The sequence below is a fragment of the Hippichthys cyanospilos genome, chromosome 5 (assembly GCF_059441005.1).
Source record: "Hippichthys cyanospilos isolate Australia breed blue-spotted pipefish chromosome 5, RoL_Hcya_1.0, whole genome shotgun sequence".
Lineage (NCBI taxonomy): Eukaryota > Metazoa > Chordata > Actinopteri > Syngnathiformes > Syngnathidae > Hippichthys > Hippichthys cyanospilos.
Genome location: NC_142373.1, coordinates 979171 through 997818, shown reverse-complemented (window position 1 = coordinate 997818; position 18648 = coordinate 979171). Strand labels below are relative to the sequence as shown.

At 38.7% G+C, this 18648-nt stretch overlaps 1 protein-coding gene across 2 annotated transcripts; it reads left to right on the top strand.

Moving 5' to 3' along the window:
- Positions 1 to 2181: 2181 nt before the first annotated feature.
- Positions 2182 to 15400, top strand: LOC148423100 (short stature homeobox protein-like). Of its 2 annotated transcripts, none has more exons than XM_088414182.1 (6): positions 2182 to 2666; positions 3706 to 3917; positions 5803 to 5860; positions 6011 to 6099; positions 12888 to 13100; positions 13492 to 15400. In XM_088414182.1, exons 1-6 carry the CDS (start codon positions 2420 to 2422, stop codon positions 13579 to 13581), a joined length of 909 nt encoding a protein of 302 aa, XP_088270308.1. In that variant the 5' UTR covers positions 2182 to 2419; the 3' UTR covers positions 13582 to 15400. The 2 variants fall into 2 exon arrangements, with proteins under 2 accessions (XP_088270308.1, XP_088270307.1); XM_088414181.1 differs by having other exon boundaries at positions 5990 to 6099.
- Positions 15401 to 18648: the final 3248 nt, after the last annotated feature.

The window sequence follows — 18648 nt, the reverse complement described above, 5'->3', positions numbered from 1 at the left end:
AATAACTTCCCCCTCACATCTTATAAGTTAAGATCTCTCTCTGTCTGTCTGTCTGTCTGTCTGCCTGCCTGTCTGTCTGTCTTTCTGCTCCCCCCCCCCCCCCCCCCAACTCTCTCTCCCTGTTCTATCTCTCGTCCTGGCCCCCATTAAAAATAGTATCATCACCGTATGAGGTAAACACATCTCATCAAAGGCATCTGGAATAGATCCATGAATATGTACATATATTTAGATATAGTATAATAATAATAATAATAATAATAATAATAATAATAATAATAATAATAATAATAATAATAATAATAATGATAATAAATAACAACGTGTTACTCGATGTGGCAGTTGTGTTGAATAGAATAGAATGTTTTTTAATTATTTATATATTTTATATTAATTATAATTAAATTATTATTTGTATTTTTTTTGGAACACGAGCGGCAGGATAGTGGGGGTTGTGCATGTAGGGAAGCAGAGCAGCTTACGAAAATATGATTGAGGCTCCTTTAAGAGGTTGATTTTTTTTTGGTCCTCTAAATTGCAGCGTGCATGCATAGACGCGTCTGATTGGAGAATATTCAGCACCTTCAAAACTTAACTTCACTTTAATATACACGTATGAAAGCACTTGATTCATGAGAACAATTTTGTCAAACCTGCACTGGCAGCAGGCCTTGGTTAATTGCATGAGTGTCACATTAGATTTGAAAAGCCTGCCTTTCATCTAAAGTAAATTAAATTATGAATAAAACTAAAGGCTTGATTATCACCATTAAGGAACGTTATTGAGAAACGTCTTCTGGTTGGGTGTTGCCTCCGACGTGCAGGCGACAATGTGGAATGCGTCTTTAAGAGGGTTTATTAAAAAAAAAAAAAAAGGTTGTTGTGTTTGTGTGCGCGCGTGCGCACTGTCTGATAAATGGAGAGACATTCACGCGCGTCATTAGACTGCAGCCGTGGAGCCGTTAAAGGAGAGAGGGGCTACATGGTGCCGGATGGAGCCCGCCTGCCTGCTCGGTGATGGCGGGCCCGCTTCCCCGGGGAGCGCGCGCCTTTCCCGGCCTTTTTTGAGCTCGTGGGCCGGCCTACTCTAATAGAAGCCCACTTCAAAAGTCTTTATGGACTCACTGTTTCAAGGCTATACATTCAAGCAACATTTACTTCCAGCCACCCTCATGTATACAATACATTGCTGATCTACACGTATTGATCTCTTTCCCACACTTGGCAACCACAAAAGCGCTTTAAGAAGCTTGGATGTCAAATGTGGTAGAATTTAATAATGTGGAAATAAAAAAAGTGATTTGTGATTTCGTGATTGTGATTTTTATAACGTACAACAGATGATAGTCGCGCAGCAAACAGTGGTCAATATGTAATAATGTATGCAATTTAAAATATGTCTTACAATATTAAATGACATATTGGAATATATATATATATATATATATATATATATATATATATATATATATATATATATATATATATATATATATATATATATATATATATATATATATATATATAATAGGAAAACAAATAGAACCTAATAAATACAAATAACTAAAATGGTTATGGTCCTGAATACAAAAAAATATGCATCCTATGAAGTTGAACGGGGTTTGGCATTAAAAAACGTCAGATTAACGATCTTCGGAATGATAGTACAGTAACCCAATAATATTAAAAAAAGTCTTTAAAAGTAAAAAACAAACAAACAAAACTTAAGTGTACTGATCTCGCTGAGGCACTGTTCATTAACTGGAAAATTACTCAAACGTATTCAGAATGTGCTAGGGCACGACATGCTTTTCAACACCACATTTTAAAATAAAATAGATTAAAAGTGGGTGATCGTAAATTCTTTTTCGTTAGGAGGGTGGGATGTAATTATCACGTAGTATGAATACAGCCATGGCGGGCATTTTTAATGACCCCCACCCTCCCTACTTTAATCCGTTTAAGCGCCTCCATCAGTTCCTCATTGATTAGCGGAGTTTAAAAATGGAAATAAAAAGCAAGGGGGGGGGGCGCTTGCTCAAAGTTGAATTGTGCGTGGAGTGGAGCTAAGGCCTTTAATTGCACGAGACACAGCGATGGGTGTATATGTGTGTGTGTGTCTGTGAGTGTGTGTGTGTGTGTGTGAAAGGAGGGGGGTGGTCTTGGGGTGGTATAAATAGCCGGCTCTCCAAAACATACTCGCAACAGCAGGAGTGATCTCACCTCCACTCCTTCCACTCCCACTCTCTCATTCCACTCACTGCAAGGCAGCGCGGAGCTCTCATATCGCGAGGATTTTTTATTATTTTTGATTTTCTTTTTGCTTTTATTTTTATTATTTGTGCCTATTTTATTTCCCCTTTTTTTTTTTCAACCCCCGGGAGGAGCAGGGGGATTGGGGTGAGAGGAAAGGAGAGTCATGGAAGAGCTGACGGCGTTCGTGTCCAAGTCGTTCGAAGCGAAAAGCAAAGAGAGCAGCAAGGAGGCCATCACGTACCGGGAGGTTCTGGAGACGTCCGGCTTGGCCCGGCCGCGGGAGCTGCAGGGCAGCCCCGCCGAGCACGACTTCAGCGAGGGCGCCCACTGCCCGCTGCACGCCTACAAGGAACATGTGGAGCTGGACAAGGACAAGCTCAAGGACTTCCACGTCACGCGGCCCGCGGAAGGTAACTCGCACACGTTCGAGCATCCAAACAAAATCAAACTGCAAGTAATGCTCATTCCTAACTATGCAGGCGAAGCGCGCAGGACTCTGCAAAACTCCTCAAAATAAATACAAAGTTCAGACTTTTGCTGGCGGACGCAATAATAATTTTCACTAGAAACGATGATAATGGAGCGAATTTTTTTTTAACAGATTTTGGTCGCAACATTTCTTTCTTAATTATTCAAGTTCATTTGGAGAATGCACTGAATCTAATATTTAATCTTATTCCATTATACTAACTGCAAAGCCATGTAAAAGCTAGCAGGCATTTGCCCATGGCATTCATTTCTGTTTTTAAGTATGAATACATATTTAAAACGATAAGTTCAAGCTGTACACTTGACATTTTAATTCTTTTCAAATAATACATATTTTTAATGTTTGTGTATTTCTACTGCATTATATAATATTTATTGCATTATGTCATTTCATAAATCTACAACATATTTATTTTGTATTTATTATTTTGCAAAATTTTCAATCTCTCACTCAGGGATCCCACTTCCACCTCATTTTGCAAATATTTATGGACCTTAAAAGTTGCCTTAAAAAACTTATACGGGATGAAGTCATGTGAAAAATAAAACAAAACAGAAACTATATATAAATATATGTATTGCAGAAACGCGAAGAATCTGTAGCCCTGTAACAGCAGCAGAAATACAGAAATTTGAAATAATTATTTTTTAATGGTAATTTAGTTATATGGTCATTTATTTTAATTTTAAAAGCCAGTGCAAAAAAAAAAAAATCATTTATTCGCAAGACTTTTACACTATCATGGATGATTGCCCCAAATAAGTAACATATACAAAAAAAATATCATATACATCAATACATATATTAATTGAATGAATGAAAATAAACCTGCAATTTCGATAAACACTCACTCTACCAGAGTGTATTAACCAATGAATTATTTATTCCTCCTTGCATTGAAATAAGTGGCGCACGACACAATGTGTGTAATGTGTGTGACCAATGTTTTGTTGATGCAGGCATCTTCGAGTGCAGCAAGGACAAGAAGGAGGAGGTGAAGTCGGAGGACGAGGACGCGCAGGGCAAGCTGAAGCAGCGCAGGAGTCGCACCAACTTCACGCTGGAGCAACTCAACGAGCTGGAGCGCCTCTTCGACGAGACGCACTACCCGGATGCCTTCATGCGCGAGGAGCTAAGTCAGCGCCTGGGGCTCTCTGAGGCCCGTGTGCAGGTACACCCAAAAAAGATATATAGCATATTCAACATTACATTTTTGCATTATTCGATATTTATATAAAGGGGTATAGTACTTCATATGCGATTCCTATCATTAAGGGTGTTTTATTTGTAAAGTCGTTCTCCATTTCTTAAAAAAAATAAAATAAATGCGGCAACTAACGGCCAATGTTGTTTGGGTCTAATGTTTGGAAATTATTGTATATTCCCTCCGAAAGAGCATTTCCAAACACAAACCCAGCGTCTAAATGCTTAAAATGAGAATGATTCTCGGGATTACACGCCTTTTGCAAAACGGTGACGTCATGCAGTAACGTTTTTATAAATGCAGATTTCAGTGATTCGTGGAGGCATTTTTGCGTGTGTGTGTGTTTTTTTAAGTTTAAAGATGTTTTTTGAAATTAAAAAAAAATACTATAAATTATTTTTATATTCTTATTTATTTCAATATTTATTATACTGATCGAAATCCCTCAGATGCAGATTCATTTTGCTTATTTTGTCTTCCATTCCAGACACATAAATCATACAACAGTTTAAAAAAAAATAATAAATTAAATTACAAGTTTACGGACCACTGTGCAATGTTACTTTTCATGCATCTGTTGTACTACAGGTATATGTAATATTTATAGCGTTATGTGCGCAATCATTTGGGTGTGTTTTCTCCCCCTTTAAACCCAAATGCATACCTTTCAAGTTCTTTGCTGCACTTTTTTGTTGTTTTTCTGTGAGCGCAGCTGTCAGTGGATGTACGGAAAGTTATGAGAGGCCGCCACTATAATGCACTTAGCGCGAGAATGTTAGGCCGTGCTAAATTAAATGTCATTATTCACTGTCTGGAGTACAAAAAAACTCTGAACGGGAATGAGATTAGGGTGTATCATTGAGTGGTTCTTAATGAAGAAATAACTGTCTGATGCCGTGTAGCTCGCTCAGTTGAGCGCGTTGCAGCGCGTGCAACTCCTATGAGACGTTGAAAGATCATTATGTGTCATAACAATAATAATCTTAATCGAATTAATTTTTTTCCACTCCACTTTCGACAGTACTCCTTCCAAAAAAATAAAAATAAATACATCGACCCGACCAGGTCTTTGTTCGATTCTGTCATTATCGTCTTTTGAGATGGTCGTTAATTCATCGTCCGCTTAATGATCGTCGCTGCGAGGGTTCAAGGAGGCGGGGCTAGTTGAGATTATTCATGAGGACAAATTAGGTTGATGATGATTAATAATCGCCCGCAGCCACACATAAGAGCAGCCAGCAAACAGTAATAGCGCAATTTTTGCTTCTGAATTTCATTTCCCTTCACTTAAAAATGGCGTCAAAAATGCACAACGTTTGAAATATTTTACTTTAATTATCCACCATTATTTTTTTTTTTTATAATAATACAAAAATGATGCATGCCACAAACCTTTAGCTTCCACCATTAGGAAGGGCTTAGTATATCAAACAAGAAAATGCATGCAGTTCATTTGGCACGAAAAGATGTTTCCTGCTTAAAACATGTAACGTAACGTAATAGCCTCATACATTAATTTTGATTTGTATCTAGTTTTGTAATCGATTCAATGAAGTATTTCAGTGTGTCCATTTATTTTCCTTCTACCTTGATAATATCTTAGAAAGAATGTGTGGCTGCTACAACAAAAGTGATTTCTGTCAAAAGATTCCAAAGATATCTTCATGAAACCAGCTTGTAGGATTATGCACAGCGATCGACTGTATATAGCTGTGCATAATCCTACAATATTTGACCAAAGTCCATATTTTATGAATAACGCAATGATGTTTGAACATGTTTTGGGGACTTTCTGGCGTCATTCGTTTTATTTTTATAATCTAATAGTGAACTTGCTTTTTCTTAATTGCAGGTTTGGTTTCAAAACAGAAGAGCAAAATGTCGAAAACAAGAAAATCAGATGCACAAAGGTAAATATTGTCTTTACAACACTTAATAAAATTGAATGCATTTTGTTGTATTTTATTTGATCATTTGAAAAAATATTCGAAAGAAGTGCTCCCATCTCACATAACGACAACTGTCTGGCTGTCTGACAGACATCTTTCCCTTTTCCCCAGGAGTCATCTTGGGCAGTGGAAGCCATCTGGACGCCTGCAGGGTAGCACCCTACGTCAACATGGGGGCCCTCCGGATGCCTTTCCAACAGGTAGGCCATAAAACCTTCTCTTAGGGGTGTTTTGGGGGTGTGATGGGGATGACCTTGCCTGGCAATTCAAAATTTGAATGATCAGGAACAGCGCAGGAACCTTAGGTTGTTTTGTGCAGTTCTTGGAATTAAATGCTTCCTGTCCCGGCTTTTTTTTTTTTTAACATGACCAGCCACATTTCATTTCAATTGGGAAAATTATCTTCACAGGGAAACATGGTCAGAAGTTAGCCAGTCAAGTGTAAGAGTAGTCATCAATTGGTAATATTCAGGACTACAGAAACCACCCATGTTCATGAAGCTTTGACAGTGCTAAGGGGCTAATAATTAACTCCAGAATTAAATTATAGCCCACTGACCCCTGTGGTCCAAACATACCCTCCCAAACAGGATCTGGAGCAAGTGTCACCAACGCGGTGCCCACGGGCACCAGGTAGACCCGGGTAGTTACTCACGCCAGCAGCTGATACCAGTATCGGCCACCTACTTATGGTTATTTTTACAATCAGGAAGAAGAAATTAGAAGAACAGAAAATTGACTATTTCTTGTAGTTTTCAGATAAATTGCTAAATTGAGATATCTGTCTTTAAAATGATCCGTCAAGGTTTTTTAAAAGTAAGGAAAGCGAGGAAATTTTATGTATCAAAAGTATTTAGTAGGGTCAGTACTTGGTATTAGTGACTATTGAAGAGTTGAGTGCAGGTTTTCGTTTTGGTATAAAAAAAAAAAGTGCTGACAAAACAGCTAACACATTTTGCGAAGTTGTCATTTTAAACACCGCAAAGGCTGCAAGTCAAAGTAAGACTAACAAAGCTAATTGAAACCGATAAACAGTCTCACATATTAAGTCAATCTCCATTTTCCTTAGAGTATATAAGCTTAATTTATCAGACCAAAAGATTACCTATATAAATCTGTCATTGCTTGTCTTTATTAAAAATACACAAAAATACCTTTTTTTGCAAAAAAATAACTAATAAATTGCAATTACAATGCTGAAGGAAAAAAAATACAATTTCAATATTTTCAAACCGCTCAGTACTATCATATGACTCATAATTTATTAAGTCCATAAGAGCGTTTTGCTATGTCTTTAGCTTTTTTTGTGGCGCCACAACAAAAACTGACAGCAAAGAGAAAAAAAAGGGGCAATGACCATAGAACAGGAAATTGAACTTCTTATTAAAAATAAGAACATTTGCAAGCAGCTAAAGCAGGCCGAAATCCACAGCAATTGATTTATGCTCCTGATGTCACTCACGAGGCCACACCCCTTAAAGGCATCACTTGGTTGTTGCTGTTGCAGTTTTCCCCTTTTTCTTTAGAAAACCAGTTAATTTCTCCTCAACAAATGAAACTCAACACAACAAATGAAGTAAAGACAACATTGTATAACTGAAACAAAACCGTGAGAAGAGCAATGCACCGTTGATGGCATAAAGAGAAAAGGTGATGATAATCATAGACGAGGAGCCGGAATGGACTTGTTTTAGTGACAACTGCAGTCTGTGTGAGCTTCTCAGTGCAATCAATCAAAAGATTATTCCAACACACTGATTCAAGGCCAAAATACCGATAATGAAAAAATAAAAGCAACGAAGGGAGCGACGTTCAACACTTCCATGTGTAGATTCCACACCGTTCACCTCTTGGTCGGACTTCATCATCCTTCATTTCTGCTCTCTCTGCCTCCGTCTCACTTTCTCTCAGCCTTCTCACCCGCTATGTTGTGACATGCGGCGGCCTAATTAGGCCAATGGGGCGGCAGGCGTGAGCACATGAAAGAGACGATGAAAGGCGGGAGGTGGTGAAAAGCGAAATGACGCTTATCGAGGTTGAGCTGGCAGGAGGAGTGTGAGGCCTGCATGCTGAGAGATGCTCGCCAAATACGGTCAAAGCTGGAGTATAAAAAAATGTGTGAAGGCGGGAAAAAAAATACGCAGGTGAACGCCACGAGTCACGCTCTTTGCAGATTTAACAATGCGCAAGAGGACAATTTGAGTTTTTCAAATTTCTTCTAAGGGAAATTAAATTTATTGGTTATAATGTCATCATGACACCTATGAACCAATATTTAAACAACTTTGCCAACATGCTGACTATCATATGTGTGTGGAAATAAGGGAACCGCTATACACTCTTTCAATCCCAATGACAGATTTGTACGTATTTACATTCACGTTTAGATACCTTTACTTTTCAGTATTTTTTTTTTCCAATATTAGATTAGAGAATGGTCTGAAAAGAGCTAAGATGAATGAAGCAATTGTCAAAGACATAAACACAAAGGGATATGAACAGCAAGATTATCTACATACGTAAAAAACACAATTTGTATTTACGGTACTTAATTTGAACATAGTACATCAGTTTTATATAATAAAAAACAAGTTCAACTCACAAACAATCCAGCCAATGGTTTGAAAACACCCTCTAATTCAGTGTTCGCTGAATTTGAAATACAATTATACGCTATCAGCTTTATATAGACTTATTAATGATTTATTTGTTAAGCATTCTTTTTTTTTTAAATCAAACAGAATATGTTTATCTTTATCCCTGTAAAAAGAATTGGGTTAAAAATAATCCAGTGATGAGTAAAAAAAAAAAAAAAAAAAGGAAAAAAGCAGACTCACTACTTGGGTCAATTTGACTCAGTTTTCCAGGTTGATTTAAGAACTCCTCCAAATTATTGTTTTTGTCCAAGGCAACCCTAAAATATTGGGTTGTTTTGTATAAAACCCAGAAATTTGACCCAATTATTGGGTTGGTCCGTTTTTGACCCACAAATTGGGGTATTCTTGACCTAACTGTTTTTAGAGTGTGGATTTTTCAAAGTTGGCCTTTTTGGGCCAGACAACATAGTCATAACAGTTTTGCATCTGTCGGTATTTTATGAAATAGTCCTACGGTCTGATGTGAATGATGCTTTATGACCTGGAATGACTTTCAATTCATAGAGTGCATTTTTAAGATTGAATAGCTCCCTTTATTGAGTCCCTAATGCGTTTGAAGCCACTGTAAAAAGCGTTGGAGTGAAAATAAATCAATTATGGGTCAAAAAAGGACTGGCTCAATATTTGGGCCACTTTGACCCAACTTTCTGCATTGTTTTGCACAAAAACAGTATTAAAAATGGATAATTTTGAACAATTAAATCACAGAAATAGGTTTATGTTGTTTAAAACAACCAAGAAAGTCACATCAGAATGATCGGATTGGTAACTTTAGGATGGATTATTTTTTAACAAACTGTCAGGAAAAGAGGAAAAAGTCACATCAGTTTGCCAAATTTAAATCATGTGCAACCAAAATGTATGTATTTTATTTTTCAGTGTCGCAGCTGTTAAATGTAGATTTACAGTTTTAATTTAGTGACCAAGCTTGTGAGTGGTGGACTCAAGCAACTCCTTCCTACCGAAATGAATGAAAATGCCTTTGACTGCCAAGAAAAACGGTTTTAGTAAAGAAAAATAGCACTGAATTCAATCTAAACATTATAAAAGAGAATGTCAAGAAATAAACTGGTTTTATTAACCATAATCAAACATCTCACACACAGTACACACACATACACTGTTGTTGGGTGTCTTTCATGGGATTCTGTCCTGTTGGTCGTTAACTACGTGGTTAGTTCCGTTAAACTCAATGCTCTTTGCGAGTTTTGTTATTGTCTATGTTCCTGGCATCCATGTGTTAAACATGCAGTAAAATGTCTTTCGCTGGGCAATACTCCAAAATTTCTACCAGAAAAATATTTCATCTGCACCTACAGTCAACAAAAAAATCCATTCAGCCTTACATACCGCAGGTATATCAACAGTAAGTTTCAAAATTCAAATCAAGCGTCCCGCAAGCATTGTGCGTCGCTTGGCTTCTTCGAGAATAATCTGAAAGCAAAACGGAGATTAAGGCTCTCCTTTTGTTTTGATTCACTTGAGTGGTGGCCTATCTGAGACGGTTGGAATTTTAGTTGGCACCGCAAAGCAAAAGAGGGTCTTGTTTCGCAAGTCAGATTTTCCATTTGCAGGGATCTGGTTTCATCAAAAACGGGTAGATTCCTTCTGATTAGCGGCAACTTCATTTTGATTTAACATAGTTGATAATTACCATCCAAGCAAATTACTTTCCTACTTGATCATCGTCGGTGGGTATTGTTGTTGTTGTTTTTTTGTTCTGCTGTGGATCAATGCATACCTTAAGCATCCAAGGTCAGAGGTTTCACTTAGCTACACGTTACTTTGTCTTTCTATGGTTATCGTCACACTTGCAGCCAGGACAACTGAACTAATAAGTTCCATTTCCTGTTCTTATGTCACCACCGTGCGAAATTCTGTTGTGATGGTACCTCACCCCAAAAAAATAAATAAATAAATAAAAGCAAAGCAAAAACACACTTATTCCTGTAAATACAGCACTTTGTTGGCAGCAAATGTGTATTAAAGTGCTATACTGTATAGATTAATTTCAATTGGGTCCATCACTGACCTGAAATCTCACATTTAAATGCGATTTGTTTGATGTTTTGATGCCTAGTTCTGATTGAATTCCCACCCAGAATAGCTAAACAAACATATAGACCATACAATAATCCTGAATATACATACAGACCTCCTTTTATAAAATCAGGCTCTAGATAAAGAGAGAAGTTGTAGTATTTTGATTTTGTCCAAAAGACAACAAAAAAGAGAGTTCACCATGCTGTTTAGTTTTTCGTCAGACAGTTGGCCCACCTGGTTTTTGTTTAGATTGTCCTGCCTCCCTCCAAGAAAGTGACTTAATGTAGTTTTTAATCAGTTCATCACAATGTTTGTTTGCCCTTGAGGTGCTAAGCAACTCTAACTGGTAACAGTGTCCCACTTCCATTTTCATGTTCAGCATCCCAGGCAAAGAGAAATGAAAGAAAACATAAACGTGGTCAAGCTAAAGCTTCTATTTGGGTTGGAAAAGCAAAGCACAAATAGTTTGCCACTTTTGCTGTTTGAGACACATAGGAAATGGCAACGTCTTCTTCTTCTTCTGAAGTCAGCACATGCTTCATTTTCACCTCCTTCTTTTAGGAAATAATTGCCCACAATGTGAAAAGGGATATGTTATGCCTTATGGCCTCTTTTTTCTCCTTTTTCTTTTTATTAAATCCTTCACCGCTTTTGAATAAGGAATATGTCTGGATAAATATTTATAACTCCAAATACGTGAGTATCTCTTTAGTGCAAAAATAGTTTATTTATGCAATTGAATACATAATCAGCATAATAAGACTGCATATTTCCAAGGGTATAACGGCCGGCTGAATTAAGCAAATCTGTTCTGTGCCTGAGAAGCACTTTGATTCTGGACGATTTCATGTGTGTTTGAGTGTGTATGTGCATTTTTGACAGCAACAGAGGGAGAGAAAGGTGGGATTCAGTAACTTTTAGAATCACGCTTCAAAAAATAGAATGAAGGAAGAAAAGGTGAGCTGAAGGGTCGGTTGAGGCTCGTGGCTATTTTCATAGAAAACACACAGTAAGCAACAGCTTTGAGGGGGTACCATTTGAGGTTACCTTTTAATTGTGTTGCACTGTGACACCCCCCTCCCCCCATATTTTAAGAATCGAAGATTTGCAAAAATGGCAGATGGCTGATCTTGCAAAAATAAGCAGCTAACTACATGACTGCGGCAAACATGAACAGCTAAGTTTTTGTACAAGTAAGTTAAACGTATGTTAAAACTGATTTAAAATCAGATGACAGTGTTTGAACAACTTACACAAGATTTATTTATTATTTAAATGAATGCAAACTTTATATGAATGAATGATGGCTTTTCGACTGATTAAAAAATGTAATCAACCCAAATGACTGAAAATAATCGTGAGTTTGTATTTGGCCAAATCACCCACCCTTAAAGCATTAGATTACAAAAATATGTACATACATACATAAAATCACACTCGCTTATTCCCCGTAAAAAGAGGTCTGAAACCCATTATTGTTGTGGGCCATATGTACGACCCATCAACACACCCAAATGTGTGTGCGTGTGTGTGTGTGTGTGTGTATGTAGGGAGGGTGGGGGGCACTACCATAACTACTACTTTTACTTATTAATTACTTTTACATAGTTTCTAGAGATTAAAATACAAATAAAGTATTAATAACTAAAGTAGTTGCAAGATTTCTTTTCATAACACTGAATAAAAGTAATTTAATAAAAATACTATCGGAGCAAATAACGTTTTCCAATTCCTGTAGTTGAGGTCCAATTCCAACATATCCTGTTAATAATTTTAAGTAAATAATGTTATAATATATAATAAAATAATTTTAAAAGTGACTGCTTTAGAAATCGTCATGTTACTAGAGTTTGCGGCTTTTGTTTTAGTTTGTTTCGAACGAGATGTTCCTTTTAGTGCAGGGGTGGAGCTAGTGGCAATAAGAAATTATTTTAAATTATTTGCTCTGTCACGTATAACAAAGAAGCTGTGACATAGCAGTATAAAGAACCTGCAGCACAGGTCAAAAGTTTGAAAACACCTTTCAATTCAAATAGTCTCAATGCGAGGCCAAGAAATTAAACTCCATGTCAATACTAGTATACAAATGAGTGCTGTTTTTTTTTTTCTTAAATAATGAAAATTACTACATTTTATGTATAAGGATGGTGTGTTTAATCAATCAAAGCCTTTCAAAGTCATATCCTACCATGTGGCTGAATACAACCCAGGTAAAGTCTAAACACCCCTGCCACCAAGCACCTCTGGTTATAACTTGCTACATTTATTTTTTTTTCTTTTGCTCACAGGTTCAAGCGCAACTCCAGCTGGACGGCGTCGCCCACTCCCACCCACACCTGCACCCGCACCTAGCCGCACACGCCCCCTACCTGATGTTCCCGCCCCCTCCCTTCGGACTACCAATCGCCTCATTGGCTGACTCGGCCTCGGCGGCTGCGGCGGTGGCCGCGGCCGCCAAAAGCAACAGCAAGAACTCCAGCATCGCCGACCTGCGACTCAAGGCAAGGAAACACGCCGAGGCTCTGGGACTCTGACCCAAGCGGGGCGCCCTCCCCCAACTTTACCCCCCCTTCCCTCCCCGCACACACCGTTGGCCTGATGGTCCGTAATGGCCTCTCACACAAGACTGAGCCTGTGAAAAGGCCGTGACACTCACAGCTAAAACTAAACACAAACACTGAATGAGAAAAGGGGGGAGTCGGACAGAGTGTAAGTTTTCTTGGGGGAGGAACAGTCGGAGGAAGACTTTTTTTTTTTTTTTTTTTTTTACAAAAAAGGGAGAAGGGGGAGCGAGAAAATTGTCACAAAAGACCAGCTGCCAAAACAAACCACTTTTCCAGCAAAGCGGTAATGAAATACCAATGAAGTCACCTTTTACTTTTCGCCCAACAGGCAGGACTTCTGCGGGGCCAGTGGCTCAGTCCACTCCAGGCACAGATCACATCCCAAGGACCGTACAAACACATGTGGATGTCTGTCTGAGGGCCCGGCACACACTGAGAGGACTTTAGTGCCAATTAAAGTGGCAGGCGACGGGCAGAGTTGAGGACGGTTGGGTTGGCGTTGGGGAGGCCGGGCACATCTCATTACCCCACCTGTCCTGACCTCCTCTCCGGCTTTAAGAAATGTATTTGCAACCACTGTGTCCGTGCATGGAGGCCTTCCTGCAAAGCTCGCCATTACCTTCACAAACACGCACGCGCACACACACCCTACCCCCGAAGGCCCCGGCTGCAATTCTCTTCTTATGGACTTGTGATATTACAAAAGCAACAACTTCCACGGTTTTTGTTTTGTTTCGTTTATTGTTTTTCTGGACTTCCTCTTGCTCCCTTCTCGGACTTCTGCTTCTTTCTATCTGGGTGAGGAAGTGATGATCGCCTTTGCACTTCAGGTCTCGTACATTGTGGGTGTTTACAAATGGCACTACAGGCAAGATACTACTTTATTAAATTGATAAAAAAAAACATGGGGGTGGGGTTTTGACATGGGTTGTGATCCACAAAAAAGGATAATGGGTATAAATGCGTTGTACACTGCCTGACAAATATATAGTCCACCACCCAATGAAAGATTATAACATAGCTGCCCTAAATGTGTTACTGATGAAACCGGATTGATAAAACCAGTCTGAAGAAGCTCTTAAACCAAAATGATATTTTCTTCAAGATTTTCAAATTTACAAACTGAAAAAAAATGGTATGAGCACATGATCATTTTTGGACGATTTATAATGGAAAACAGAAGACTTAGTTCAAACTTAGGTTCGATTCATTCCAGCATTCACCCAAATTTTTTTTTATTGTGAATTCAGCTATGTACCCTCCATTTGTTGTAATGATAGGTGGTCAAATAAATTTGTTAAGCACTGTACTTCAATTTTTTGTATTTCTGAAAATATGAAGGCATCAGTAAAACTGAAATGCAATGGTGTGCAGTTTAAGTGCAATACTGTAAATAGCAAAAAACAAAAAAAGTTAAACAGCTAACAGTTGGTCGATAAAGCGGCACGCCGATTTTACGTTGATTTTGTTTTTAATGCACTGTTGGGGATTTCAACTTTGTTTGCCGGCTGTTTTTTTTTCAAGTCGGCGTGTACATTATGTCCCGTCGGAGATTGACAGGGTGCCATATTTCACGTAAACTCCGCCGTGTCCAGCTAAAATTACATTTATGACGATCTACGACTTTAATACTCGGCAGTGACATCCGAACAAAGTGGTTGTTTACAAAATAATGAGCTTTACTTTGCATGTTGTGTGTGACATTCATCGTTAATTTGCCAACATTTTTTAGATTACGACTCTTGTTTTCCAAACTGCTGTCCAAGCTGTCAGTCCCTCGCAAGGTCAACATGCCCCGCCCACGTTCTGTTTAACCCTCATTTCAATTGTTTATGTCTCCATCTTAAATTAAACATATTTGTGTTTTATTTATTATTTTTGTCCGAAGGTTTATGAAAAATGAAAGAGTTGGACTACAATTGTACATTTTTACCTTGCTTTTGCAGTTTGTTTCCCATTATTTGGGGGGGTGGCTGTGATGCATTGTCAGGAGGGGAAGGAAAAAAAAAACACAAAAAAACTAAATGTAGCGTGTCCAAGTTTACAAATGTTTCAGGGATGGTTGAATTTTAAATGCGGAGTTTGTTGTACCCGTTACAAAGCTTATTATTTTCTTTGCTAGCATGCTTAAACATGACTCATGTTTATTTGTTTTGCCCCTTTCCCTTTTGGAGTCACAAAATATGAATGTACATCTTGTACAAGTAAACTATCAATAAAGTTATAAATATTTGTAACTCGTTGTTACTATAATTAAAAAGGAATTTGTTTTGACAAAATTTTTTTGATTGAAACATCTCTTCTGAGGTACGTACATCCATTTTTTTACTTGTTACTCATCTCCATGCTTCATATGAATTTACAGAACCGGTCTCAAGTTCAGAAACACTGATTCAGTCATTTTTGATCATTTAATATGGATCAGAATACTATATTTCAATTCGCCATATTTCATTAATTGGGTATTACACCCTTCCCTTCTGGTTATTATCTTTGCATATTTCAGGGATGCTATTTGAAAGAGCTTGAATATTTTGGGCATTTTCCTGACTCAACCGGTTGCTCTTTAGTTGGTCGAGTTAAAGAGTCTGTACTTTAGATTTGGTTGCGAAAATTGAGAAGCTATGGAATCCAGATGCCGCTTATTCCAAAACATCCCAAAATTGGTCGCTCCTCCTGTACACGCTGCATCGCACAGTCGCTGATTATGCAAAGTGGGGCCTGAACGTGCTCAAATAGAAGCCAGGGGAGGCTCCAACCGGAGCAACTGGGTTTGCGACGTGTAATCTTCTCCGAGCCTCGTGCTCAAGATGGACCCACTCGGCGCCAAGAATGATCTTTGCGACAAGTCGAGGTTTCAAGTCGACGCCGTACCTTTCTTTATCTTGTGCCACTGAAAACAGTCGGCCTCCATTTTTGTTTTGTTTTTGTTTGGAGTATTAGCTTCCTCTGGGAGCTTAATTCCAGATGTGTGTACACAAAGTAATTACACCATTTGGTATAGTGGCCTATTGTACGAACCCCTTGCGCAGGAATTAGCCCAAATCGCGTCCTGTTGAGTACGGCAACCTCCTTTAGAAAGCCGTTGCGCATTTAATTTGTACCACCGCGCTCATACATCAAGATTGAGTGATATAGTCGCAGACTGATGGCCCCGCATTTAGCCGGCGGCTGAGGCCCACGTCTGGAAATAACAGCATCCTTTTATGTGTGCTAATAATTAGCACGCAGCCATCCATCACGCCGCAATGAGCCCTGGCTGCTTTGTCGACATGTTGCAACGCATACAGCTGTTTATGTTGGCCACAAGTGAAAAACACAAGATAATGCAACAAAATCAACTGGTTGCAGTCAGCTATGGCTTTATCCAATGGAGTGCCCTCCACTGCGATATCACATCTAAAATTTCAGATTAGTTTTTCGACTTACTGATTCATATGGACTGCGTACAATGTACAACCATAATTTGTACTGTTTTTTTTTATTATTATTTTGGAGATGAGGTGAGAGACAGATGACAACATTCGGGATATTCATTCTGTCATTGCTTGATAGACATAGACATAATTGTTCCTCAGGGATCCATAGTAGGTCAAATATTGTTAATATTTATGCCAATAACATTGTGCATGCAAAACATAATTCAAATGTACTCTGCACATCTTTACACTGATGAACTACGGTAATATGAATATATGCAAGCCTCTCTTTGCTCACTACTTAGTTCTCATTGAAGTCTAGTTTCAGAGGCGTCCAGCACGCTTTTGCTGCTCTCCATTTACTGTACTTTTACGCACGTAGATGATATTGTATAGGATGTTATATGAAATTTAGATATTGATTATATTTTTGACTACATTGAGGTGTCAAACCCTGTTTCAAACCGATAGGAATCTAAATAGTTTTCAAATACATGTCTTGTCTCCAACACAAATCAGCTTCATTTCGGACTGCCATCTATGAATGTGCATCTGCTGTATTTTCATCAGTGGGATAAAATATGTCCTAATTTGATCAAAATCCATGATACAAAATTGGCCCACTTTGAGAGGCTGTCACATACAGACAGTTGTTTGAATAGGATTCAAATAAATTAGACCTGTGTTTTGGACACATAAAAATCTGTAGATATGATTTTTGATCCAGGCTGACATTGCAACCAAAATTCAAATGGAATTGAAAATAAACTGTGGCCTTTATTGTTAGCACAAAACATCACAGTGGACCGACAAGCCTGAGTTTCCCATGCTTTGATGTGCAATTCTTAAAACTTAAAAAAATCTAACTAACCATAGAAATGAAAGCAAACCTCCTCTGCGATGAGCAACGACTCTGTAATATTCTCCAAGGGAAACAATAATTTTTTTCTGAATTTACTTTTGCTACATGTTTGTGGATCACCTGCCTCCTTCCTCCGTTGACCCGACTTATCAGTGTTTATACCATTGTCGAATTACCACTGACCCTTCTTTTCTTTTCGTGTGTTGACCGTTTGAGGTCATAAAGGGCTAAAGCTCTCTCTGTCCGGATTGCGTGGAGTTGCGGCCGTCTGAGCCCCGGTGCTACGCCGCCAAGCCTACGGAAGGCAGGCGGGTCAAGTGCTGCGGGGTCACGTGAAAATAGTTTTTATCACATTTCATTCGGCTAATCCCCTTTGAAATGTCACACACAACTATGATCAGACGGAATGCGACCTGGACACAAAAGCTTTGCCAGGCGCGAGAGTGGAAGGAAAAAAAGAGGGCAGCGAGAGGGGGTCGCGGCAAGCATTTGCATCAACAACTTTGGAAGCTACTTGAGACGTCAAATGAGACCGTCCGATCGGTTTAGCGGCAAGTTTTCCCTCTTAAATCACATGTAAATCCACTTCCGGCAGCTTGAAGTGAAGCCACCCAGAGAAAGCTCAGCTGAAAACAATCGAGCTCAAGTGCTGAAGTCACCCGGTTCAAAGGCCGCCTTTCATCCCCCTCGCGGCCCCTCCGCTCGTTTGTTTGGCCGAGCTTCGCAGGCTAATGCTCGCCAACCTATCCGCAGTCGTCAATAGTCCGGAACGATATTAAAACCAACATTTTAAGTCTGGGTCAACACCTCGTCTCTCGCGCGCAGCTGAGGTGCAAAGTGTCAAGAATTTGAACGTAGAAAATTGAGCAAAGCGAGAAGGGGGAGGGACGAAAGACAGAGAATTAAGTTCACATTCCATTCGGCCATTTATGCCACTCGAATTATAAGCACGTTGTTTTCATTTCCAGAAATCGCTTTGTTGTTGCTATAATCTGGAAAGATATTAAGTATAAATACAAAGCTTTCTGGAGTCGTTTACTCAGATAGACACTTTTTCATTTCAGTCTTGCAATAGATATAAAGCGAGATGTGAAGACATAAGAATGTGCTTCAAGTTTGTGCGTGTTGTTGTCTCCTTGAGCATTGCATTATTAAGTATACCATATTACTGTTATTGGGCAATGAATCATAATTTGTAACTTGA